The following is a 27,368-nucleotide window of genomic DNA, read 5'->3' on the forward strand; positions in this document are numbered from 1 at the left end:
TGACCATGGACTGACTGCAGTTTCTAATTTCACATCAGTTTGAAAAGTTGGTACACTTGCCTTCAGACCTAGGATCAAAAAGTGAGAACATTTACTAAGGGACAGATGATGTGTACTGCTTTTTAGCTACCTACAATGAGTAAATTCTTAGGAGTCATCATTCGCAGAGTCTTACCAGGAATGCAGTAGAAACCACTAGTTAAATTGCTACAAAGAAGTTCACTCCTTTCAAAAAATATGTCACTGCATCTGGCTTCACAGTGGGCAGATTTGATAAATAGGTCAACAGGCTTTCCTGCTTTCTTAATGACTCATGGATGCTGGGTAAATCTGGGAGCTTAATGGCTGCTATCTTTATAAAACATGGTCTTTGGGTAAGTAAACAAGTACCGTTAGCCCAGTATTCAACCTAGGTTGAAATGATTCCTTGAGAACTAAAATACTCGAGGTTTAAAAAGGGGGGAGTAGGGAGCCAAAACCTGGAGAAAAGAGAATCAAAAAACTATGTAAGAAGCATTGTTTAATGAAGGTTGTTCAGAAATAGTTGGATAGTAGTTTTTCTTCTCATCATACAAACTTTAATAACCCTTTTAGGCCTCATTAGGAATTATCATACAGCTGGAGTTGGCCATTTGTCAGATCACTGAGGAAACCATTAAAAACCATGCACCTGGAAGAAATTCAAAAGCAGTGGTATGGAAACCACAATTGAAATGATCTAGACCCACCACAACAAGCATGAGGTGAAATCATGAGTTTCTAAAATCATAAACCAAATTTTCCCATTGATTTAACATTTTAATTTATTTTTTGACTTAAATACGTCTAATTACCCCCTTTCCCCAAACCTGTTATCTAAAGACATTGAATACAGACAACCCCAAGAAAAGTTAACCAAGCAATAAAAGAAAAGCAATAATTGAGAAATATAATTATGTCTAAAATTCCATCTACTTAAAATCCTAGAGACTAAGGACATATATGATAAGAAATCACCACTACCACCATCATCAAGAAGTATGTGGAGAAGTCACTACCTGTGCATGTAAAAGCAAATTTAAAAAGTAATCAAGAGCTCCCTAGAGTCTGTATTGCCTTGGTTCAAGTCGAGACTCTGCCACTTACCCCTATATAACTAAAACGGGGTACTTAAATTCCATGTCCTAGTTTCCTCTTTAGTAGAATAATAGGATTGTTATGAGAAAAGAGCTAATAAGTAAAGTACTAGAACAATGGCTTGTATATAGTAGGTGCTAACTGCATACTAGATGTAATATTATTACCTTTAAGAAACAGATTTTTGAAATGTCTGTGGCTCCTCTGCACGTTAAGGCAGAGATTCCAACCTGTCATTTAGATAAATGTGTAAATTTAAGATAGTGTTATTAGTCTATCTTCTATTTCAATATCCCAAGAGGTTTTATTTGTTTGTTGTTTTTGAAAGAATTTTCTGTCCTTAACTTACAGAAAAGTTTCAAAGAAATTTAAAAGGTTGGACCTCTCGCACAGGATGTTCCAACTTAAAGACCATGTAGTCCTTCTACAACTTGCCCCTAATCTTGAGTGTATGAATCTAAGCAGTCTGGTTGCAGTAGTCAGGTGCTGGACCACTATATTACAATATACTGCTGCTGTTACTAATCTGCAGATATCTAGCCGACTTCATTCTGTCTCCCCTTATCCTTGAGACTTTCAGAATCAAGCTTTCTGATTTTTATCGGTTGCCCCTGTGAGATAGTCTAGCATATAACTGCACCCACTTTGTAGCTGCTCTCAGATATAGTGCTTCAGTGTCACAGACTGTGTCTGTCCTTGGAGAATCTCTGGCTTTCAATCCCATCGATTGTCTTTACTCCTAACACTAGTGCCTACAGCCAGGAAGAGAACCCATCTCCCTGACTCAGGCATCAGAAACTCAGTTCAGGGTCCTTTTCCCCTTTCCTCACTGATATCTCACTACCAAATTATCTGGCTCCACTGCTCTTTACCCTGCTCCAGTAGCAAAGCGCAGGTGAAAAACCGTGCTAGCTAAGCACAAATCTGACAAGAAAACAAATGCAGTTATTCTTCTTTGACACCTCCATGCTTTACAAGGAATTCTCAGCATCTTCTTGGGGAGGAAAACTTGTCAGACATTCCCTCTCTCTCCCTTCTCCAATCGGGAAATTTCTCTCTCCATCTAAATCCTCTAAAATTACCTGGAGGTAGTAGGAGTATGAATGCTGGCAGTATAGTTTCTGGGAACACTGCCCTCTCAGCAAGCCCTGGTGCCCTCAGGAGTTGGTTCCTCAAGCCCACAAATAGCATGCTTACCAATCTTTGTTCTCTTTCTACAAGCTTAGAAGCCAATTACAGGGAGAAATACCTTATTTCACATCCAATATCATGCTGTTGTAATTATTCTTATTTATCAGTTGTGTATTCTTTAAGACACTATAAAGCCTTTTGAGGAAACTAGCATATATGGATAATTAGGCACTCTATATAAGCTATAACCCTCACAACTCTGGGGGGAATGTATTAATGTCCCCATTTTACAGAGAAGGTATTGGGGAAAAGCCAACTCCCTAAATCATGTTTATTTTGCTAAACAAAACTTGAAGATTTCTGTTCACATTTTGATCATCTTTGACACTTAGCAAAGTTACACAAAAACATAGCATATTTTCAAAGTTCATACATACTGTAGTATGTATGCCTTTTTGTTGCCAAATAATATCCCATTGTATGGACCTATCACCTATTTAGCCATCCATCCATTTGTTTATACTTTTGGTTATTATGAGTAATGCTACTATGAATATTTCATGTACTAGTTTTTATTTATTTTGGGCATATACCCAGACTTGATGTTGGTGGGTCCTGCCAGGCTGCTTTCCTTTTAGCTTTCCATTTTGTTTTCCATTCTCAATTTCTTAGTTGTTTTTCCTCCTATCCCATTCCAACTGGGTTCCTGAAATGCCAGTGGAAACTATTATACCAACATTAGAGAATACACTTCATACTTTTATTACCTTGTACTTCCATTAAGATACCCTCATTCTTCTATTTTTTCCTCTAGTGGGGTATGTATTTGCAGACAGAGAAAAACTGAAAACATATGTGCTATTGAGTAAAGGACCAGAGAATAACAACATTTATTTCAGAGTTCTTCATTTCATAATCTCAGTAACTGAATTAACATTGCATGCCAAACCATATTTTTTCCTGGGGGAAATACACATGGCAGATAAAAAAGCAATATTTGTTTTAATGTCAAGAATATACTCAATCTTCTTCAATATTCCCCTGGTACCATTTTTCCAGAAATAAGAGAAGTAAATATCTTTATTGGATATTTTAGCAAGCATTAAAGTGAATTTCAAACTTTAAAAAAATTAGTTATAGAAAATGGTTTAAAAATACAATATTCTACAGATTTTTTCCTCCCATTTAGAGTGAAAGATCTGTAGTGTGGGCATATGGAAAAAATGGCAGTCAGAAAATACAGTTTCAGAACTGAAAGATCTCATAAATCTTTTATCTTCCCTCCCTGGTACCAAAGAAGTTGTTTTCTAAATTTATTTTCATAAATACACATTTTTGATGAGAGTAGCAGACCTATGTTGAAGTGGAAAAAAAATTTCCCCTTCTCAAAAGCACATGTAATTTATTTACACACCGGTATTTACTACTGCTGTTGATAAAAACATAATTTAACTATCATCCATAAACTCAGATGTAAAAATCTAGAATGAAGTCTCAATGTGAAGAGCGGAGTTACACATTAAGAGGCTTTATCATCATGGAATGAGGCTACTTTTGACCAAAAGTCTTAGACAAAAAGATAACTTAATGACTCACATTACCCAAACGTCCAAGAATAGATCTAGCTTTATGTACTGCTAGGTAGACTAGATGATGTAATCAGGATCTATTTTCTCTCTCACAGTCTCTTAGTTCCCTCCCTCTGTTGGTTCCATATTTTGAGAGGTTCTCACCTTCCTATAGTGACAAATTTGGTTTTGTTTATGTCCCTTCATTCTCATATCCAGTGGCATGTCTTTGTGCCAGAAATGACAGCAAATAGTCATTGTGAATTATTGGTTGTAAATGGATCAGGTGCCCTTTTATGAGCCAATCACCATAACCAGTGAGAGCAGTGCAAAGTATGAATTAGTTTAGCTTTAAGTGATGGTACCAAGGATGGAGCCAGTGACCTACAAGTATATGGTTTCAGAAAGAAATTACGGTATAGCTACCAAAATAAGGGGACATGTATGCTGATGCCCAAAATCTAGGAAATGTGTACAAAAGTCCTATTGGAATACAAGTCATTAATAAAAGAAGAAACATAGTAAAAAAAAAATGATTATACCAATAGGAGAACATTTTGATAAAAATTAAATACCTAATCCTTAAATAAAAATTTTAATAGCATTATGGACATAATTCATTGACATAAACTGCCCATTTAAAGCATACTGTTGAATAAATTTTGACTTGTGTACACCCTCATAAACTATCAAAATACCTCAAAATGTTTCCTTATGACCCTTTATAATCTTCCTTCAACCCCTCCCTCTCAGCAACCACTGATCTGTTTCTTATCAATATAAATTTGTTAGCAATTAATAGAAACTCATACAAATTAAGTAATTTAGCACATACTTTGGCTTGTTGCACTCAGCATAATTATTTTGTGATTCATCTATGTTTATATCAATAGTTTATTTTTTATTGTCATGTAACAGTCTATTGCAGAAATATCTCACAGTGAATTTATTCATCTGTGATAGACATGTGGCTTGTTCTCAGGTTTGACTATTACAAATGATTTGGCTATGTATAAGTCTTTGCATGGGCATATACTTTCATTTCTCTTGGGTAAGAGAATGAGTAAGTGAAATGGTTCAGTCATAAGTTAGATATGTTTGACATTCTAGAAAATTGCCTATTTTCCAAAGTGATTTTTCATTTCACAATTCCAATCAGCAGTATATGAGAATTCCAGTTTCTCCTCACCAAAGCTAGTTATGATCAGTCTTAAATTTGGGGCATTTCAATAGCTATGTAGTCTTATTATGTTTTCATTTTTGACCCATTTAAAAATATTTATTCTTTTGATTTTTTTTAAGTTTATTTATTAATTTATTTTTAAGAGAGACAGGCTGAGTGGGGGAAAGGCAGATAGAGAGGGAGAGAATCCCAAGCAGGCTGTGTCAGCCTGACATGGGGCTGAAACCCACGAAATGATCATGGCCTGAGATGAAACCGAGTTGGACGTTTAACTGACTGAGCCACCCAGGCACCCCTCATTTGATTATTTTCTTACCAACAGTTGATGAGTTTGATTGAGTTCTTTATATACTTTGGATACTAGTCCTTTATCAGATAAGTGATTTGAAAAAGTTTCTCCCAGTCTGTGGCTTGTTGTTCATTCTACAACTGTCTTACAAAGGACATAATTTCTTAAAGTTCAATGTATCAGTTTTCTCTTCAGTGGATCTTCCTTTTTGGTGTCCTAAGCAAGAAATCTTTGCCTAGCCCCAGGTTACAAAGATTTTCTTTTCTTTTATCTTCTAGAAGTTACAAAGTTTCAGATTTTACATTTTAGATTTATAATCCATTTCAATTTTGTTATAAGGCTATTTCTTATGACCACTATAGTAAATTACCACAAAATTTGTGACTTAAAATGATAGAAACATATGTCCTCATAGATCTGAGGTCAGAAATTAAAAATCAACATGTCAGGAAGGCTATACTCTCTTTGCATGCTCTGGAGGAGAATCCATTATTTGCCTCTTCTAGCTTCTGGTGGCTGCCAGAATTCTTAGCCTGTGGACATCGTTCCAATTTTGGTGTCTGTCTTCATATAACCTCTTCTCTGTGTTTATAATCTCCCTCTGTCTCTTATAAAGTCACTGTCATTGGATTTAGGGTCCACCTAGATAATCCAGGATAATCTCTCCATGTAAGATCTTTAATATAACCACTTTTTATATAGTAATATTTATAGGTTTTGGGGATTAGTATCTGATATCTTTGGGTAACCATTATTCAGTCTAATAAAAAGGTAAAAATGGATATCCAAATGTTCCGACACCATTTTGAGGGATGAAATTATCCTTTCTCCAGTGAATTGTCTTCATATCTTTGTCTAAATTCAACTAACTGATCATGTATGTCCATACATCTACATCTGTACCTGGACTCTCCATTTTATCAATCACTTCATCTGTCTTGATGCCATTACCACATTGTCTATTGTCTTGATTGCTATAGCTTTATAATAAGCCTTAAAATCTGGTAGTATAAGATTTTGTTGTTCTTTTTGATATTCTAGGTCCTTGTTATACCATAGTTTACCGAAAAAGAAATGCATGTTAGGACATTTTGATTCATTGAATCAAATCTATAGATAAATCTATTGAAACAAATCTATAGAAACATCTTAATTGCAACTAACTGTTCTGACTCATGAACAGTGCTGTTATAAATGCTGCTGTTTTCACATCAGTTTCTGATTGTTGGCTCCTAGGATACAGAAATAGCTGAATTTTGCATATTGGTATTGTTTCCCGCAACTCTAATAAACTAACAGATGTAGTAGTTTTATTTTAAATAAATGTATTTTATATATTTATTTTATTTTAAATAAATTTTGAAGGATTTTCAATACAAATGATCATGTTACAATGGAGAAAGACAGCTTTACTTCTTTTCAAATCTGGATATCTTTTATTTTTCTTGCCAGAGTGCACAAATTAGAACCTGGTGGTACAATTTTGAATAGAAGTGATGAGAACAGACATTCTGACCCTGTTTCTGATCTTGGTGACAAGGGTTGGGGATTATGGCAGTGCGGAAAGCACCAAGTCTTTCACCACTAAGTATTATGTTACCTGTATCAGGTTGAAGAATTTCCCTTTCATTTCCAGTTTGCTGTAAGTTTTTCATAAGAATGTTAGACTTTATCCAAAACTTTTTAAATACCTACAGATAAAATCTTATATTTATTAATTTTCTTTAGTCTGTTGATATGGTAAATTTCATTGAGGTGTATTTAAAATCTAAAACCAAACTTGCCTTGTTCAGATAATCTCCATCTGGTCATGATGTATTGTCCTTTTTATACCCTTTATATTATTGTTTAAGTTGCTAAAATTGTGATAAGAATTATTCATGTTCACGAAGGATATTAGTATATAGTTTTCTTTTATTGTATTTGCTAGGTTTTGGTTTCAAGATAATGCTGACTTTACCAAATAGATGAGGAATATACCCTCTTTTTCAATTTTCTAAAGGTTTGTGTAGAATTGATATTACTTCCTCAAATGTTTGGTAGAATTCACTTGTGGTGCCATCTGGTCTGTAGGTATTAGTGGGAAGGTTCTTACTTATAAACTCCATTTTAGAAATAGATATAAAGCTATTCAAGTGATCTGTTTCTTCTTGACTGACCTTTGGTCACTTGTGTCTTTCAAAGAATTTGTCTATATTTTCTAAATTGTTCTAATTATTGGAATAAAGTTGTCCATAATATTTCCACATTTTAAAATATCTGTAAAATTTGTAGTGATCTCACTTCTCTCATTGCTTGATATTGGTAATTTTTATCTTTTTTTCCTGATGAATTTGACGGATGGTTAATTTTATCAGTTTTTAGGAACTGATAAACCAAGGAACCAAGTTTTGGTTTCATTGATTTTCTTGATTCCTATTTCATTGATTTATAACCTAGTAATTACTATTTTCTTTTATGCCACTTACTTTGGGTTGAGCTTGCACTTTTTCTAGTGTTTGAAATTGGAAGCTAAGTTCATTGACTTGAGATCTTCTTTCCTAATAAAAGCATTCAGTGCTATAAATTTCCTTTAAATACTGCTATAACAGCGTCACAAATTTTAATAGGTCTCATTTACATTCATTTTGAACACTTTCTGATTACTGTTTGATTATATTTTGTTTAAATTATTTACAAGTCTATATGTAATTTCACAGTATTTGGGGATATTCTAAAGGGCTTTCTGTTATTGATTTTTAATTTAATTATGTTTTGCTCAGAGGACATGACTTGATACTTGTTGATTTGTTGAGATTTGTTTTATGGCCCAGAATACAGTCTATCTTGACAAATATTATGTTTGCACTTAAGAATGTTTATTAAGATTAAGAATATTATTCTGTTGGGAAGTATGTTTTTTATAAATTCAATAAAGTCATCTTGGTTGATAGCATTACTTGAATTTTCTATATCCTTGTTGATTTTCTGTCTGCTTGTTTTTATCAATGACTAAAAGAAGTGTATTCCAATTTCCAACTGTAACTATTGATTTTTCTATTTATTCTTACAGTTTATTAGTCTTTGTGTATCTTGAAGCTTTCTTATTAGGGGCATAAACTTTCAAAATTTTTATGTTCTCTTGCATAACTGACCTTTGTCATGCAATGGCCTTCTTTATCCTTGGTATAATTCTTTGGTCTGAAATTGATTTTGTGTGATATTAATACAGCCACTCCAGATTGATTTTATAGTGGTAATTTCACTAAGTATATATGAATACACATGTAATATATACATTATATATTATTACATATGAATAATTCATATCAAAATATATTAAAACAGATCCAATTGCACATGTTAAATGGACATAAATCACTGTGTACAAATCATACTTCAATAAGGTTTAAATTTTCCAATATGATTAACATAGTGTTGTGTTAGTTTTAGATGTATAATATAGTGATTCAACAGTTCTGTATATTACTCCATGGTCATCATGATAAGGGAACTGTCAGTTCCCTTCACTTATGCCACCTATCCCCTCACCCACCTCCCCTCTGCTAACAACCATTTCTCTATATTTAAAAGTCTAATTTTTCTGTCACTTTTTTCTTTGTTCATTTCTTTTGTTCCTTAAATCCCACATGAGTAAAATCATATGATATTTGTCTTTTTCTGACTGACTGATTTCACTTAGCATTATACTGTCCAGATCCATCCATTTTCCATTTATTCCTTCTCCATTTATCTATTGATGGACACGGGTTGCTTCCATAATTTGGTATTGTAAATAATGCTATAGTAAACATAGGAGTGCAAATATCTTTGAATTAGTGTTTTGATATTCTTTGGGTAAATGCTCAGTAATGGGATTACTGGATCATATGGTAACATACTTTTAATTTTTTGAGGAACCTCCAGACAATTTTCTACAGTGGCAGCACCAGTTTGCATTCTCCCCAACAGTACACGAAGGTTCCTTTTATTCTACACCCTGGCCAGCACTTGGCTTCTTGTGTTTTTGATTTTAGTCATTCTGATAGGTGTGAGGTGATATTTTGTTGTGGTTTTGATTTTCATTTTCCTGATATTAGTGATGTTGAGCATCTTTTCATTTTGGCCATCTGTGTCATCTTGGGAGAAATATCTGTTCATGTCTTCTTTCCATTTTTTATTTTTTAAGTTTATTTATTTATTTTGAGACAGAGAGAAAGCATGAGTGGAGGAGGGGCAGAGAGAGAGGGAGAGAAAGAGAATCCCAAGCAGGCTCCACACTGTTAGAGCAGAGCCTGATGTAGAGTTTGAACTCACCAACCACAAGATCATGACCTGAGCCAAATTCAGATGTTTAACAAACCGAGCCATCCAGTTGCCCCATCTTCCTGTTTTTTAATTGGGTTGAGATTTTTTTTTATTTGAGTTGTATAGGTTCTTTATACATTTTGGATATTGATCTCTTATTGGATATGTCATTTGCAAATATATTCTACCATTCAACAAGATGTCTTTTTGCTTTGTTGATTGTTTCTTTTGGTGTATAGAAACTTTTTATGTAGTTCCAACAGTTTATTTTTGCTTTTGTTTTCCTTGCTTCTGGAGGCATAACTAGAAAAATGTTGGATGGCTGATGTCAGAGAAATTACTGCCTGTGCCCCCTTCTATGATTTTTATGGTTTCAGGCATCACATTAGGTCTTTAATACATTTTGAGTTTATTTTTGTGTATAGAGTAAGAAAGTGGCCCAGTTTCATTGTTTTGCATATAGCTGTCCAGTTTTCCCAGCACCATTTTTTGAAGAGACTTCTTCCCATTATATATTCTTGCCTTCTTTGTCAAAGATTAATTGACCATATAATTGTGGGTTTAGTTCTGAGGTCTTTATTCTGCTCTATTGATCTGTGTCTACTTTTATGCCAGTGCTGTACTGCTTTGATTACTGCAGCTTTGTAGTAGATCTTGAAATTAGAGATTATGATGGATTATGTTACCTGGTTTTATTCTTTTTCAAGATTGCTTTGGTTATTCAGGGTCTTTTGTGGTTCTATACAAATTTTAGTATTATTTCTTCTAGTTCTGTGAAAAATGCTGTTGGTGTTTTGATGGGAATTGCATTAAAAGTGTAAATTCCTTTGGTTAGTATGGACATGTTAATAATATTTGTTCTTCCAATCCACAGGCATGGAATATCTTTTCTATTTGTTTGCATCATTTTTAATTTCTTTCACTGGTATTTTATAGTTTCCAGAGTACAAGTTTTTCACATCTTTGGCTAAATTTATTCCCAACTATTTTATTATTTGGTGCGATTATAAATGGGGTTCTTTCATTAATTTCTCTTTCTGCTATTTCATGATTAGTGTATATAAATGCCATGAATTCTATAAATGGATTTTGTATCCTGTGACCTTACTATCAGTTTTAGTAGTTTTTTGGTGGAGTCTTTAGGGTTTCCTGTGTATATAGTGTTCATGTCATCTGCAAATAGAGAAAGTTTTATTTCTTCCTTACCAATCTGTATGCCTTTTCTTTCTTTTTCTTGTCTGATTGCTGTGGACATAATAGTAGGACTTCTAGTACTACGGTAAATCGAAATGGTGAGAGTAGACATCTTTGTCTTGTTCCTGATCTTAGGAGGAAATCTCTCATTTTTTCACCATAGAGCAAAGTGCTAGCTGTGGATTTTTCTTATATGGCTTTTATTATGTTTCCTTTAAACCTAATTTGTTGTGAGTTTTTATCATGAATAGATGTTGTGCTTTGCTGAATGTGTTTTCTTTATCATTGAAATGCATATGGTTTTTATCCCTTCTCTTTTGAAATGATGTATCACACTGATTGATTTACAAATATTGAACCACCCTTGCATCCAAGGAATAAACCCCACTTGAATATGGGGAGTGATTTTTTTTTAATGTTTGTTGGATTTGGTTTGCTAGTATTTTTTTGGGGAGTGTTGCATCTGTGTTTATCAGAGTTCTCTCTCTCTCTCTCTCTCTCTCTCTTTTTTTTTTTTTTGGTAATATTTTTACCTGGTTTGGGTATTAGGATATTGTTGACCTCAGAATGAATTTGGAAGTGTTTCTTCCTCTTCTATTTTTCAGAATAATTTGAGAACAATAGGTATTAACAATTACTTAATTGTTAATTGTTAATGTTCTACCAAACATTAGTGGTAGAACTCACCTGTGAATCTCTCTGGTTCTAGACTTTGTTGGCAATTTTTTTGTATTACTGAATCTATTTCATTGCTAATAGTCCGTTCAAATTTTCTGGTTCCTCCTGATTTGGTAGGTTATAGGTTTCTAAAAAGTTATCCATTTCTTTTGGTTTTCTAATTTGTTGGCATAGTATTCTCTGATAATTCTTTATTTCTATGATGTCAGTTGTTATTTCTCCTCTTTCATTTCTGATTTTGTTTGAGATTGGTCTCTCTCAGTGTCTCTCTCTTTTACTCTTTCTTTGAGTCTGACTAAAGGTTTGTTAATTTTGGTGATCTTTCCTAAGAACCAGTTCCTTGTTTTATTGATCTGTTCTATCTTGTTATTGTTTCTGCCATTTATTTTGGCTTCAATCTTTAATATTTTCTTCCTTCTACTGGTTTGGGTTTGTTGTTGTTGTTCTTTTTCTAGCTTCTGTAGGTGTAAGGTTAGGTTGTTTAGTGAAAATATTCTGGCTTCTTGAGGTTGGCCTGTATTGCTATAAATTTCCCTCAGAACAGCTTTTCCTGCAACCCAAAGATTTTGAAGCATCGTGTTTTCATTTTCACTTGTCTCCATTTACTTTTTATTTCTTCTTTGATTTTTTGGTTGCCCCATTCATTGTTTCATGTTATTTAACTTCAATATAGTTGTGTTCTTCCCAGATTTTTTCTTGTGGTTGATTTCTAGTTTTATATAGGATTGGGTCAGAAAAGATGCATAGTATGACTTTAATCTTTTTTAATCTGTTGAGACTTGTTTTGTGACCCAGAGTATAATCCAGTCTGTTCCATGTGCACTTGAAAAGAGTGTGTATTCTGCTGTTTTAGGATGGAAGGTTTTGATTGTGTCCATTAAATCCATCTGGCCCAATGTGTCGTCATTCAAAGCTCCTATTTTCTTGTTGATTTTGTTTGGGTGATCTATTCATACTGGTGAGGTGTTAAATTTCCCTATTATTATTGTATTACTATCAATTACTTCCTTTATTTTTGTTATTAGCTACTTTATGTACTTGAGTGCTCTCAGGTTGGGGTTATAAATATTTACACTTGTTATATATTTTTGTTGGATTGTTTCCTTTATGATTAGGTTATCACCTTCCTTGTCTCTTGTTATAATCTTTGTTTTAAAATCTATTTTGTCTGATATAAATATTGCTAGCCCACTTTTCTTTTCACTTCTATTTGCATGATAAATGCTTTTCCCACCCCTTCATTTTAGATCTGCATGTGTCTTAGGCCTGAAATGAGTCTCTCATAGGCAGCATCTAGATAGGTGGGTCTTGCTTTTTTATCCATTCCATCATCCTATGTCTTTTGACTGGAACATTTAGTTCATTAACATGCAAAATAATTATTAATAAGTATGTACAGGCCACCATTTTGTTACTTGTTTTACTGTTCCTTTTGTAGTTCTTCCCTGTTCCAGCATTTACTCTCCTCTCTCGGTTTGCTGGTTTTCTTCAGTGATCTACTTGGATTCCTTTCTCTTTATTTTTTGCATATCTATTACTGGATTTTGATTTGCGGTTACCATTATGTTTATATATATAACATTTCATACACATAGTTGTATATATGAAGCTGATGGTCACTTAAGTTTGAACCATTCTAAAAGCGCTGAACTTTTACTCCTCTTCCCCCAGTATATGGTGTCATACTCCTCATCCTTTTATTTTGTGGATCCCTTGATGGATTTTTATACATATACTCAATTTTCCTGCTTTTGTGCTTCCTAATCTTATTAGTCCTGCTTATAGTCTTTCCTTTCCACTCAGAGCCCCTTTTAACATTTCTGGTAAGGCTGGTTTAGTGGTGATGAATTCCTTCAACTGTTATTTGTCTGAGAAACTTCTCCTTCTATTCTGAATGATAGCCTTGCTGGATAGAGTATTCTTGGTTGCGGTTTTTCTTTTCAGCACTTCCCTTCCGGCCTGCAAATTTTCTGCTGAAATATCAGCTGATAGCCTTATGGGGTTTCCCTTATCTGTAACTTTTTTCTTGTTGGTTTTAAAATTCTCTTTATCACTATTTTTTGCCATTTTATTTTATTCTTAATTTTTTTTAATGTTTATTTATTTTTGAGAGAAACAGAGACAGAATGTAAGCAGAGGAGGGGCAGAGAGGGAGACAAAGAATCTGAAGCAGGCTCCAGGCTCCGAGCTGTCAGCACAGAGCCTGAGGTGGGGCTTGAACTCAAAAGCTGTGAGATTATGACCTGAGCTGAAGTTGGATGCTTAACCGACTGAGCCATCCAGGCGCCCCATTGCCATTTTAATTACTATGTGTTTTGGACCTCCTTGGGTTGATTTTGTTGGGGGCATTCTATGCCTCTAAGATCTAGATTTCTGTTTCCTTCCCCAGATTTGGGGAATTTATAACTATTATTTCCTAAAATAAATTTTCTGCCCTCTTTTTCTTTCTTCTGGAATTCCTATAATGGGAAAGTTACTACACTTAATTGTATTATTGAGTTTCCTTAATCTCTTCAGTTTTTATTTATTTTTTTTCTCTCTCCTGTTCAGCTTGACAGCTTTCTATTACTCTGTCCTCTAGGTTGTGGATCCATTCTTGTTTTCTCTAGTAGTATTTACTGAGTATTTCATCTCTGATGGGTTCTTTTTTATGCTCTTTATTGAGGTTCTCACTGATGTCGTCCACTCTTTACTCCAGCCCAGAGAATATCATTGTGACTATTACTTTAAATTCTTTATCAGGCATATTACTTATATCCATTTCATTCAGCTCTCTTGCTGTGATTTTTTTCTTGTTCCCTTACTGGGGACATACTTCTCTGTCTTCTCATTTTGCCTAACTCTGAGTCTGTTTCTGTGTGTTAGGAAAGTCAGCTATGTCTCCTGCTCTTGGAAGTAGTGGACTTACAAAGCAGAGGTCTTGGAGTGCCCTGCTGTACAACGTTCCCGGTTTACCTGAACCTGGCTGCTCAGGGTTGTCTCCTGTGTGTTGCATGCACCCTACTATTGTGGCTGAGTTGCATTTGCCTTTAGTCCAGTCATCTGCAGTGGCCCTCTGCCTATTGTGGCAGGGTTTGATTCCTGTGTTAGTGGGCCAGTATGGGACCGCCTTGGGCTTGAGTAGGGTCAGACCAGGCATTTGCCACAGCTGCAGCAGCACAGAACTGCAGGGTGCTTCCCCTGAGTTTTCATTTTTGGGAGAGGTCTGCAGTCCACTGCTGGGACCACAGGGTGTGTGTGGTGGTTATCTTCTCTCTCTGAGCAGGAGTCTCTTTGGGGTGGTGCTGACCCATCAAGGCTGCTTGCACACTGCCAAGCTTGTGGCACCTCTTTGGATGGACTCCTCCCAAGGGTGTTTTGGAGGAAGCAAGTCCATAGAATGCAGGGGTTGGGGCATGCCATATTGGATAGCCAAGGTCACTTCTGGCCAAGAGCACTCCCAGTGTGCTAGAAGTATAATTTTCTGTGTGCCATGAAGCATGTGTGTGTGGGGAAGGCTAGAAATCTACATTGTTTGGACATGATATGGGGTACATCTGATAGATTTCAAAAATAATCCCAATTCTTTGCCCACCCCATATCCAGGTCCTCTGTCATGTAACTTTGCAGGGTCCACTCTAACTCTGGGATAAGCTATGTGATTTGCTTTGGCCAATATGATATGAGAAAATGTGATACAAGCAGAGGTTTGATATATACCAGTGCAGTTGATCTTGGCTGCCACATTCTGACACACAGCCATAATGCATGCCTGGGTTAGTCTGCTGGAGGAAAAGACAGGTGGAACAGAATCTCAAGGTGGATGGGGCTGGCAATGGATCCAACACAAGTGACCTCTCTTGGAACATGGCTTGCCTGCTTTTAAACCCAAAATACTTATTCAAAGCAGAGTCATGGGGTTGGCTCTTTCTTTCCCATGGCAGAAACTTAGGAAAGAAGGCAACATACAATCTTAACTCTCCTATTTCCTTTGAGGCACTAAGGGATATTCTCCTCTTTGACATACACATTAAAGATTCAAAAAAAATACATTTTTATGAACGAAAAGAGTTCTCACAGGTGTTATCTATCCTTTTGAGAAACACAAATCCTGTTGTAAATTGCCCAGGTGTTGGAATTTAACTGCATCTTTCTCTTATGAGAAAGGGGAAACATATTACATATATAATGAGTGTCAGGGGGTTTTCAGACCCATAAAGAGGGATTTAACTTCAAGCTTTTTATAAACATTAATATATACTATTCTAACATAAAAACACAACTGAGTTATTCCCCTAATGAAGGACATTTACATTTCTCCAAATTTTTTATTAGAAGCATCACTACAATGCATATATTCTTAGATTTATTGCTCTGGGTACAAGTTGAGTATTTTCCAGGATTTCTGGGATTATGGAAAATGCACTGTTTATGTGAATACATACTTACCAACTGTCCTCTAGTACCCACTGACACTTCTACCAACAGTGTAGGAGAGTTCTCATTTTCCCCTACCTGGGTCAATATATCACCTTCTAAAACTTTACATTTTTTTACCAATTTCCCTGATTACCTGGGAGACTGAGCATCTTTTTAAAAGTAAATTAGCTGTTAATATCTTTTGTCTCCTTCCCTATTGTGCAGTTGCTTTTTATTATGAATAATAGTGTTTTGACTTTCTAGATTATTCTAGATTTTAACCCTCCTCTATTATGCATTGATAAGTATCCTCTCAGTCTGTTTTACCACTGTTACAGAATCAGGTCATAAGGAAATTTTACATTTTATAATAAATCCATTAATCTTCTCTCATATTTTTGTTTTCTGGGTCTGAAATTATACATATTTAAGTAAATAAAAAATGTGTGCCTATTTACTGATCCAATGATATACCTACCACCTTTGTTTACCACTTCATAATATATCCTGATATCTGATTGGTTACCTTTTATCTTTGTTGTTTTTGCTCATTATTCTTTCATACTAATTTAAGAGGGGCTTACTTTTCATTTGTTTATTACTCCAACATTCTATTATTAGGCATAATTTTTACCAGCTTCTTCAATGGAAGAAGAGCAAATGTGATGGAAACATGGGCTTGATAAGCTCTTGTATATCAGTCTTGCCCTCTTGCAAGGTCTTCTCTATCACAGGAATAAGATGAGTGTAGCTTACTGGAGCCATGTAGAACAGACCCAGGCACATCAATCAGTGAATCACAAGTTTTCAAATGGTCTTGTTTTAAATCACTGAGTTTTGAGGTGGCTTGTTGTACAGCAATGGATAAGAGCTACACTTTACGGAACCTCATCATCTCTCTTTGTCTATGTCTGTGTAAGAGAAAATGAATAAAAATTTAATAAATGAAAAAAATTTTTGAAAAGAAAAACAAATCTTAGTCTCTCAGCAAACTCTTAACAGTGCTGGACCTGGTGAACATCTGTTGTATTTACCCCTCTACCTCAGCTTTTCAGTCCACTTAAATAAGTATTTATAAGAATCAATAGTTTAACTGTTATCCTAAGTTCTATAGGTACAGAAGGAAGAAACTATATCAATGAACAGAGTACGTGATAAATATTTTTATTTTTAAACACTGAATTGTACATCTTTCATATAAAAGATGAAATTCCAGACTTTTAAAAAAAATCATTCTAATACTTTACATTTTTTTACAGAAGTGAATTTTCTCTAAGTTTGCAGCTTCATTCCATTAGCTTTTATAGAATCATAATCTCTTGAATATATTTCCAATTTCCTTTAAAAATAAAACAATCCATAGAAGATAATTTATTTAACATAGTAAAACTTAATAGGCTACAGTATAACTACTAAGCTTCCTGGCTACCACTGACTACTTTTCCCAGTACAGAGAAGCCAACATGTTGGGGTGATCAGTTCTCTGTATTTACTTTTATTAAAAAGAGGTTTTTGGTAGTGAGAACAAATAATCTCTCATTTGTTGCTTGAAAGCCTAAAATAGGATCATTGGTTTCTAGGCTTGCTACTTGCTGCTTAGCAACCTGCCCTACTTGCCGGCCTTCCTTTCTGTTGTAAAGTACAGTGGACATGGGCGTGGGCTGGCGGTAGATGAACACTCGACGAAGGCACTCGCACAGGGCTGCATACGAGTAGTTTGGAGCACAGGCAAAAAATTTTTTGTCTCTCTTTGATGCTTGGACGTAGCCTGTCATGAAATAGAAAAACAGAAAAAAAAAAAAAAACCCATATATTAAAAAGAATATGTGATTACACATTTGGTATTTCCCAGTTTTTATTATATATTAAAAATGCCTTGATAAAATATACACCATAAATATTCAACAGTGTGTGAATTCTGAACCATTAGTGATTACCCACAATCAGTTTCTCCTGACTGGTGCAAAAATAGAGCTTTAATTCCTAAGGAACAAAACAGGTAGGGTTTTATCTCTTTAAGAAAACCACAATATAGTTCCTTATTTCCATGAATAATTAGGACGCTAAAAATCTAAAAAATCAAAAGGACTGAAATGCCCCATGTCTTTAACATGTCAAACTATCTTTAAATGCCAATAATTAGGCTCATCAATCACAGATGTGGCATTACAGACTCTTTATCAAATAAATGGAAAAATATTTATAAGATACCACTGTAAAGTTATTTCAGTAGTATGTTCATAATATAGCCCCCGAGCCTAAAAATGCTAATGTGACAATGCAGTCTCTTATTACTTCTATAATGTTAGTTACATTTTTATACACCGATTCCAACAGTGTCACAGGATTTTGTTGGTACTTCAGCTCCCAGAAGTAGAGCCTTGAGATCACTACAAGCTGGAATGAAAATTTAAGTCTCTAATTTTAAAAACTTAATTAGAACATCCCTTGAAAACTTTTCTAAAATCTTAATCTTGTCTTTTAAAAAATTATCTTTACAGGTTAAAAGGGCATTTATGTTCTGAAATATAAATTAGGATTTTCAAACTGGGACATGGTTACTGAATGTTATAGCATGTGAGATAAAAACAGAACAGTAATGTAAACTGACCTCATCAAATAATGAACAAAGAAAGATCAATATTGGTTTTATCATTAAACAGGTTTGAGAGGAAAAAGTGAAGAGGATGTAGATACCTATCTGAGTATGTTAGAATTAACTTTCCAGGCTAACCTTGAAAATTAATAATGTATACAATATCTCAAGACTACATATGGAATTTAATGTTGATTTAACTTAAACTGTAGTAGAATTCTTCCATGATAACAGATTAACGGATACAAATGGAGAATCTAAGCATATAAAATTATGTGATAGAGATTACCTTACTGAAAAAAGGAGATTCAGAATTAAAAAATTATACAGAGGGCAAAAATTATATGTTTATATTTTTCAATAAAACTCTGTATTTCAGATCATAAAAATCCATTTGGAGTCTGAACCAGTTTAGCAGTCTACATTATTAACTATAAGTGATAACTAACAAATCTTTATAATTAAGGTTGTATTCAGAATATATAATTTTACTTCCTGTTCCCAGTTTAAAATAATCACTCAATAAAGCAGTAACTATGCCCAATTTATATAAAAAAATTTCTCCCACACAATACTAATATACTAACATAAAATCAATTACTGCATACATCTATAATTATGTATCTTAAAACTTTTCAAGCCCTAGTTTTAAAATCATTTTCCCTTTTATCCTACAGGATAAATTTGATTTCTGCTTACCACCATTTTCCCTAAGTGTTTTCATTACAATGGCTCTCTTTTGCACATAAGTTCCGTGAAAGAAGTCTCTTAATGTGCATTTCCTTAGAGCAAGTCTATGAGGTTTTTGCTCTGAAGAAACCTGAATACAAGTCCCACATAGGGTAGTGTCAACCGGGCTGTTCATAGTCTAATACCATACAGCTTACTTGGAATAAACAAATAACTGATTAGAAGAATTAGATAACCACTTTGATTTCTATTCTATGCTGATCTTTTGTACAAGCATAAAAATAGATTAGTCTTACTGTTCCAAAAGTACTAACATTCATCAACTATAGTAAAAGCAGCCAAAGATAGCACAAATCAATCCAAAGGTAATTAGGACAGCTCATATTAAAAAAAAAAAAAAAGAAAGAAAAAAGAAACGAACTAAAAAAAATGATGACCATAATTTTTGATATAATGGAAAATGTTGTCAAAGAGCTTGCTTTATACCTAAAGCATTGAAAGTTGCAATGTGCTCCCACATATCATCCTGTTTGCTAGAGTGTGGCTGCCAGAGCAGGGCATCAACATCATGGCGTAAGCAGAAGCAGGGCATTTCTTTAGGATCCACTATGACTGAGAAAAGGTACTGGTTGCTTCCAAGATTCACCTAAAATAGTGACAAAGGATAATTTATTCAGCAAATTAATAATGATAATGATGATGCCAATAACTGACACACAGTTATGTCAGCAAGTTTGCTAAACTTTTTATACAGGCAAGTTGATTACCTCCTGAGAAATGTGCTACTGTCATATCCATTTTAAAGTTCAGGAAAGTTACTTGCCCAAAGCCAGCCTGGTAATAAGTCATGGAGCTGAGATTGAACCCGGCACCTATGTTCTTAACCCCTTCACTGTAATATATTCATCAACTAGTTAGTAACCTAGTTTAAAACATGATACAAAACATTTATAGGCAGAACATTTTTTAAACCACAGAATTACAAATAGGAAGTTTACATATGGTGACCTGTAATAATAATTACCAAGAACAATTATAGCTACTAAGATTTATGAGCATGTCCTATATGCCAGGCATGTTATAAATATTAATTTCAACAACCACAAGGTTGTCATTATCTGCACTTAATAGATAAAGACCATGGAGAGTCTGAGAACTTGTTCTAGGCTACAAAGAAAAACCACAAGTCTGGGATTCAAACTCAAATCTGTTTACAAATTATTTAAGCAGATGTAATATTTAATTATAGTATCAATGTCAAGAATGTTTATTATGTTAATTTTATTGCAATATTCATGACTAAAGGGATTCATTTTTTTGAATTTTTTTTTTTTTCTGAGAGAGTGAGAGAGAGAGAGAGACAGCATGAGCAGGGGAGGGTCAGAAAGAGAGAGGGAGACACAGAATCCAAAAGAGGCTCCAGGCTCCAAGCTAGCTGTCAGCACAGAGCCCAATGTGGGACTCGAACCCACTAACTATGACATCATCACCTGAGCCGAAGTCAGACACTTAACTCACTGAGCCACCCAGGAGCCCCATAAAGGAATTCATTTTTAATACAAAACCATCAGGTTGAGACTCATATTTGGAGTGCCTAAATACAACACCAACAAAATCACATCAAATGCAGAAAACATAAAATACTCATAGTACCTGATAAATACTGAATTGCTTTCATGAGTTTCAGAGCAGACTGGAGAATGAAAATGTTGGTTTTCAATGAGAGAGACCTGACCTGTACTCAACAGGGAAAACGGTGTGGCTTTCCAGCAAGGGGATTTAGTGGTACAGCTGAGCAAGCAGGCAGAGGCTCCTGTCACAGGAGAATTCTGTGACAGAGCAACCCAATTTCTGTTGCCCCAGCAATGCCTGAGGATAGAACTTTTGTTTGTCTTCTTCAGAAGGGGAAGAGGACGGCAGAGCGTGTTCAAAAACTATATGTGTCTCTATGTAAATACATACAAGGATGTTTACTTCATCTCTGTTTATATAACAGTGAAACACTTAAAATAAAACAGGTACATTTTTCTTGGAAAAGAAAAAGGCCCTCTTAATCTGATTTAAATGTTTCTTCTCTTCCACTCTCACTTATGTGGGGCTCTAACTCATGAAACTATGAGATCCTGACCTGAGCTGAATTCAAGAGGTGGATCCTCAATCAACTGAGCCATCTGGGCATCCCAAAAGCCCATTAAAAAAAAAATTTTTTTTTTTACTTTATTTATTTTGAGACAGAGAGAATGAGCGGGGGAGGAGGGGAGAGAGGGAGAGAGAGAGAGAGAGAGAGAGAGAGAGAGACCAAGAGAATCCCAAACAGGCTCAGCTCTGTCAGCACGGAGCCTGACATGGGGCTTGAACCCGTGAACCATGAGATCATGACCTGAGACAAAGCCAAGAATCACATGCTTAACCAGCTGAGCCACCCAGGCGCCCTCTGCCCTAAAAAGTCCATTTTATAGTAATTATTATTTATTTTTAATTGAAACAGAGTTGACATATAATACAACAGTTTTAGGTATATGACCTAGTGATCCAATAATCGCATACACATTACATAATGCTCACCATGATAGGTATAGTTACAAAAGTCACCATCCAAAGTTCTTACAATATGATTGACTATATTCTTCCCTATGCTGTACTCTTGAGCTCTGTGACCTTTTTATAACTTCAAGTATGGACTTAACTTTCTTCATCTATTTTGTCTGTCTCCTAACCGCCATCCCCTCTGGCAATCACCAGTTCTCTGTATTTAGGAATCTGTTGTTGTCTGTTCATTTGTTTTGTTTTTAGAGGTTCCACATATAAATGAGATGATTTGTCTTATTTCACTTAGCATAATGGCATCAAAGTGCATCCATGTTGTCACAAATGGCAAGATTTCCTTCCTTTTTATGGATAAAGTATATTCTGTTGTATGTATATACACTTTTTGTTAAATCCGTTAATCAATGGACATATATTGTTCCCCTGTATTGGCTCTTGGCTATCATAAATAATGTTACCATGAGCATGGGGGTTAGTGCTTTGTTTGTGTGTTTATTTTCTTTGAATAAATACCCAGAAGTGGAATAACTGGATTTCTAATCTTTTGAGGAATCTCCATTCTTGCATTTTGCATAATGGTTGCACCAATGTATATTTCCACAAAGACTGCACAAGTATTCCCTTTTCTGCACATCCTCACCAACACTTGTTACTTTTTGGCCATTCTTTTTTCAATAAAAACTTTTTTTAAATGCTTTTTATTTTATTTCTGAGAGAGAGAGAGAGAGAGACAGACAGACAGACAGACAGCATGAGCAGGGAAGGGTCAGAGAGAGAGGGAGATACAGAATCTGAAACAGGCTCCAGGCTCTGAGCTGGCTGTCAGCACAGATTCCGACACGGGGCTCAAACCCACGAGCTGTGAGATCATGACCTGAGCCGAAGTCGGATGCTTAACCGACTGAGCCACCCAGGCGCCCCATTTTTTGGTCATTCTCACTGGTTACTAGCTGTTTTCACTGGAGTGAGAGGATGATTCCCTATGGTTTTGTTTGCATAGGGCTCTGTGCTGGCAGCATGGAGCCTGCTTGGGATTCTCTTCCTCTTGCGGTCCCTCCCCCACTCATGCTCTATCTCAAAATAAATCAATAAACTTAAAAATAATAAAATGGGTTTTAAGAGAGCATGCAGTGGTGGTGATTAAAAATGTGGGTTTGGAAGCATATCTGAACTGAAATCCCAGTTGCCATTTATTAGCTTCCTAACTTAAATCTCTTAACCTCTTAAATTTGAGCTTCCTCTTCTATAAAATGGGATCAAATTTCTAATTCTTAAGTAGTGAAGATTAAATAAGGTAGTTGTAAAATAATAGAAAATATGTATATAATTGTTCTCTGCCTCCAGGTCCTAGCATAGAGTTCCTGAAACTCTTATAATTTCCAGAGTGATAATGCTAGGAGCATCTTTTTTTGTAATACCTGATCTTTGATCCAGGTTCCTAACACAGAGCTCCTAATCCCTTGGTATTTGACTCTAAGTTATAGGAGTGTCTTTTGTTCTGAGATGACTCTTGGTGGGCTCCTGGATGGCTTCAGGATAGACGTTGTTCACCAGAAAGACGCCATGATTAGAAGCTTGGAACTTTCAGCTCCACCTCCTATCCTTTAGGACAGGGAGACTAGATACTGAGTTAATGACTGATCATGCCTATGTGATGAAACCTTCATAAAAGTCCCAAAAGTACAGGGTTTATACAGCTTCTGAGTTGCTGAATACATGGGTGTACTAGGAAGATGGCAAGTCTGGTGAGGGAATGGAGGTTTTGTGCACCTTCCTCTATAGTTTGCATTATGCATCTCTTCCATCTAGATGTTCATTATATCCTTTATTGTATTTTTTATAATAAATTAGTCAATGTGCATTTTGTTAACTGTCTTAGCAAATTATGGAACCCAAGGAAAGGGTTGTTGGAACCCTGATTTATGGCCCATCAGAAGTACAGACGAACCTGGGATTTGTAATTAGCATCTGAAGTGGGAGTTTAGGGGAGAGTTTTATGGATCTGAGGCCTTAGCTTGTGGGATCTGACACTACCTCCAAGTAGGTTGTGTCAGAACTGAACTGAATTGTAGGACATCCTACTAGTGTCAGAAAACTACTTGATGTGTGGAAAACCCACACATCTGGTATCAGAAATGTTCTGAACGTGGCAGTGTTGTGAGAGTAAAGGAAAAATACAGGGAATATTTTTCCTTATACAGTTGTAGATACAGATCAATCCAATACTCAGTGCATAGTAAGAACAGTGTAAATTTTAGCAATTTATTCTATGTAGAGAGTGCTTGAATTTGGAATTCAATAATAGATTCTGGAATTAAAGTTTCATGTCACTAACTTTTCATTCTGGCCTCCTATAAACAGTTTGTTTCTGAACAGACAGAACCTTTCTCTTGATACTCATTTTTAATTTAATTTGGTAATAGCAGTTATTAGAAGTTCTTTAAATGTCTTTACTTTGACATTTAATCTTCAAAAGTCTTTAACTGGTAAGTGTTCTATAAAGAAAAAGGAAGTGTCAACTGACTACTTGAAATACATTTCAAAATTTTCTCTAGAGAATATTTTACTCTGTAGTTTTCATTAGTACTTCAAAGATAAATACAATCTTTTCTTTAATAAACATGAAAATAAAAGGAATGTGGATATTTTATTGGCCAGTTTATGGATTTACGATTTTTTAAGGCAAGAAATTTGGCATTAGCAAAGAATGAGTTTTCCAAAGGAGTACATTGTCTAGTATAAGGGAATTCTTATTTAAGTGCTAAAACCAGATTTCAAGGCTTTAATGGAATCTTACTAAAATTTGTTATTTGCCCAACATCTTATATAGAGCATCAGAAGAGAGAGAAACATGTTATTGATGGTTGAATGTCATCAGGGTAAACGTTAATTACCATGCTGTATATGTTTCCAATAATACCCTTAGAGGCATCTGAAGTGAGTAGAACCCTTTAATACTACACCAGGTAATTGCAGCTTTCTCCATTTTAAAAATGTATTTTCTGGTTATGTGTGGTTTGTTTTTGTTCTTTCCACTGCTAATAAGCTACTGGGTGCTACTTCTTTTGTCAGTGTTTGCCCAAAGCAGCTATCCTTCCCTTCTTTGTTATGTGCTGTCCCATTTTGCTCTTGGCTACCAAATTGTGACCTTGGGATCTGTAGCACCTGTTCTTAACTCTTCAGGGAACCTTAGAGCATCTTATTCTTGATTCTTACAGGTAATTTGCCCATGCCAGATAAATGTTTCACTTCCTTTGTTTTATCTGCTTCAAATATTTTTGTTCTGCGTTTTCTTATGTTGATATTTTTTGTTTCCATAGGATCATACAAAAGTGCACGTGATTTTAATTGTACTTCTTAAATTATCACACTTCATTTTTATTTACTTAATTCACTTAACAAAACTAGTTACTTTAGTTTGGAATCTTAATATTGATTTGTTTTGCTTTTGGGCAAAATTATGTAGTGTGGATTTTTAAAGTTTGCAGGGAAAAGAGAAAACCTCTGGAATTCTCTTGAGGTGGATGTTGAATGTGAACATACGTGGAGATCATAGGGAACAGTGGAAACAATCTCTTTGAGATCTCATGAAGAACTAGGTCATTCTACAAACAAATGCAGTGGCAGGTCAGGTCTAAAGGAGAAGTGGCACATTGTTTAGAAAATAGTACCCAGCTGTGATGAACAGGTAATCTACTTGTCTCTTGAGAACCAAATGTCCCTTGTTCTGTACTTCACTGTGGTGTCACTGTGATCATATCACCATCTTCTTTCCTCATACCTGTATCCACTTCAGTCACTTACTTTCTACCTCCTATCATGCTTACTATATTCTCTCTGACCATGTCTTTTGCCCTTCTGTTGGTGGCATAATTGTGTTTATTGTTCATTTTGGCATTTGAACCATCACTAATTTACTGACTATTAAGTTGAAGTTCTAGGCTTTTTAAGCATGTTTATTGATAGTAAGCAAAGGAATTCTAGATTCTGCCTAGGATGAAGAAAGCTGGAAAGAATGTCACTCCAAACGTAACAAGAAAAGGCTGGAGAATCTGGAGAATCAGTCCTTTTAAAAATTCTTCAGAGAGCTGAGGTTACAGGGAAACCAAGTAGCTTAAAATCTGAGGAAAACCAGGTGTTACCTAGGAGATGGGCTAGGAGAACTCTTCCATCTGAGCATAGAAAGAAGAAAAGAACTGCCATAATTGAGAATTCAACTAACAAACTGCCAAAGGCCTAGTGTGGGACAGCAAGTATGGAATCCTTTGGATTACAGATCTTCTTAGTTCCTAGCAAAAAAGACTGGGAGCAAGGGAGGTGCTCTGATGGTATGGGGTTTGAGGAAGGAAGTGACTTCCTCTGTGGAAAATGCAGAATGCCCTTCTTGGATTATTTTCTGTAAGTATCAAGTCTTAAGCTGTTGGGAGAAAAGCATTAAATCTTAGCATCCCAAGGGCTCAGGAAGACCTGTTGCAGATGAGAGGAATAAAAATAAAATATTTTTAAAACTACCATCTCTGTGCCTGGAGGAGAATTTAAGTCACCCTGGACCTGAACTGTTACAAATTTTCTAGAGGAAGGACAGTATCACAGAGAAGTCCCAAACCCTGAAACCCAAGAACACAAGGCTCAGGACTGAGGCTGAAACAAGAGACTGAACCCCTCATCCACACAACCCTTCCCGCCCCCAATCAGGCTGGGAAGCACCAAGTAACTGGTAACAGCAGTCTACCACTAGACAATGAGTAAGAGCATAGAGAGACTCTCTCTGAGAGGCAGAGGTTTAGTGAAAGCCCAAAGCTTAGGGCAGAATAGTAGAGTTGGGGAAAATCCTCCATCAACTAAGCCTCCACCAGAGTGTAACACCACTAGGGGAATGTGCAGCTAGGGATGCACTGAGGGTAAACGTAAGAACAACAAAACTCAAGGTTAGATCAGCCTTTTCGCAACCATCCGGTCACAGCCACCCATACTGATGACCTAGCAGAAGTTGTGTCCACTCCCAGGCATAAATACTACTTACCTCAGTCTCTACTATTTTTCACATCCAGTATTCAATCAAAAATTGTAAGACACAAAAAAATGAAGAAAGTAAAAACATCCCACTGTCAAGAAACAAGGCAGAGCAGGGAACCAGACTCAGATGATCCATATTTTGGAAATACCAGACAAGGAACTAAAATAATGCTGGGATTTTAAAGAGTTTAGTAGAAGAGATAGGTTACATACATAAATAAATGCAGAATTAAAACAGAGAGAAACTTCAAAGACAAATAAAAATCCTAGGGGAAAAAAAACACAACAAGAGAAAAATGCCTGCAACAAACTCATCAGTATACTCAATACATCTATGGAAGAAGAATTAGTGACCTTGAAAATAGGTTATTAAAAATTAGTAGAACCTAAACCAAAGTGTGGAGGAGGGGGCAGGGATTAAAAACAAAAAATTAAGCATCTAAATGTTGTCAGGCAATATCAAATAGTCTAACATACATCTGACTGGAATCCCAGAAGAGATATGGAAAATTCACCAAAATAGACCATATTCTGTCCTATAAAAAACAAATTTAAAAGAATAAGAATCATAAAAAGAGAATGTTCTCTGACCATAACAGAATTAAATTAGATATCAGTAGAGGCACCTGGTTGGTTAAGCATCTGACTTGATTTTGGTTCAGGTCACAATCTCTT

The 27,368-nt window shown here is 35.3% G+C and overlaps 1 protein-coding gene across 1 annotated transcript in view; it reads right to left on the reverse strand.

Annotated features, from left to right (window-relative positions):
* Positions 1-16,992: 16,992 nt before the first annotated feature.
* Positions 16,993-27,368, reverse strand: part of NUDCD1 (NudC domain containing 1) — a 73,451-nt gene continuing 63,075 nt past the window's right edge. The window contains exons 9-10 of the mRNA XM_039254389.1: positions 19,617-19,776; positions 16,993-17,612 (exon numbers count right to left, since the gene is read on the reverse strand). Of these exons, the coding sequence (XP_039110320.1) occupies positions 17,320-17,612; positions 19,617-19,776 (453 nt within the window). The 3' untranslated portion in view covers positions 16,993-17,319. The remainder of the gene's footprint in view (positions 17,613-19,616; positions 19,777-27,368) is intronic.

The sequence above is a fragment of the Hyaena hyaena genome, unplaced genomic scaffold (genome assembly GCF_003009895.1).
Source record: "Hyaena hyaena isolate Hyena2069 unplaced genomic scaffold, ASM300989v1 scaffold_482, whole genome shotgun sequence".
Lineage (NCBI taxonomy): Eukaryota > Metazoa > Chordata > Mammalia > Carnivora > Hyaenidae > Hyaena > Hyaena hyaena.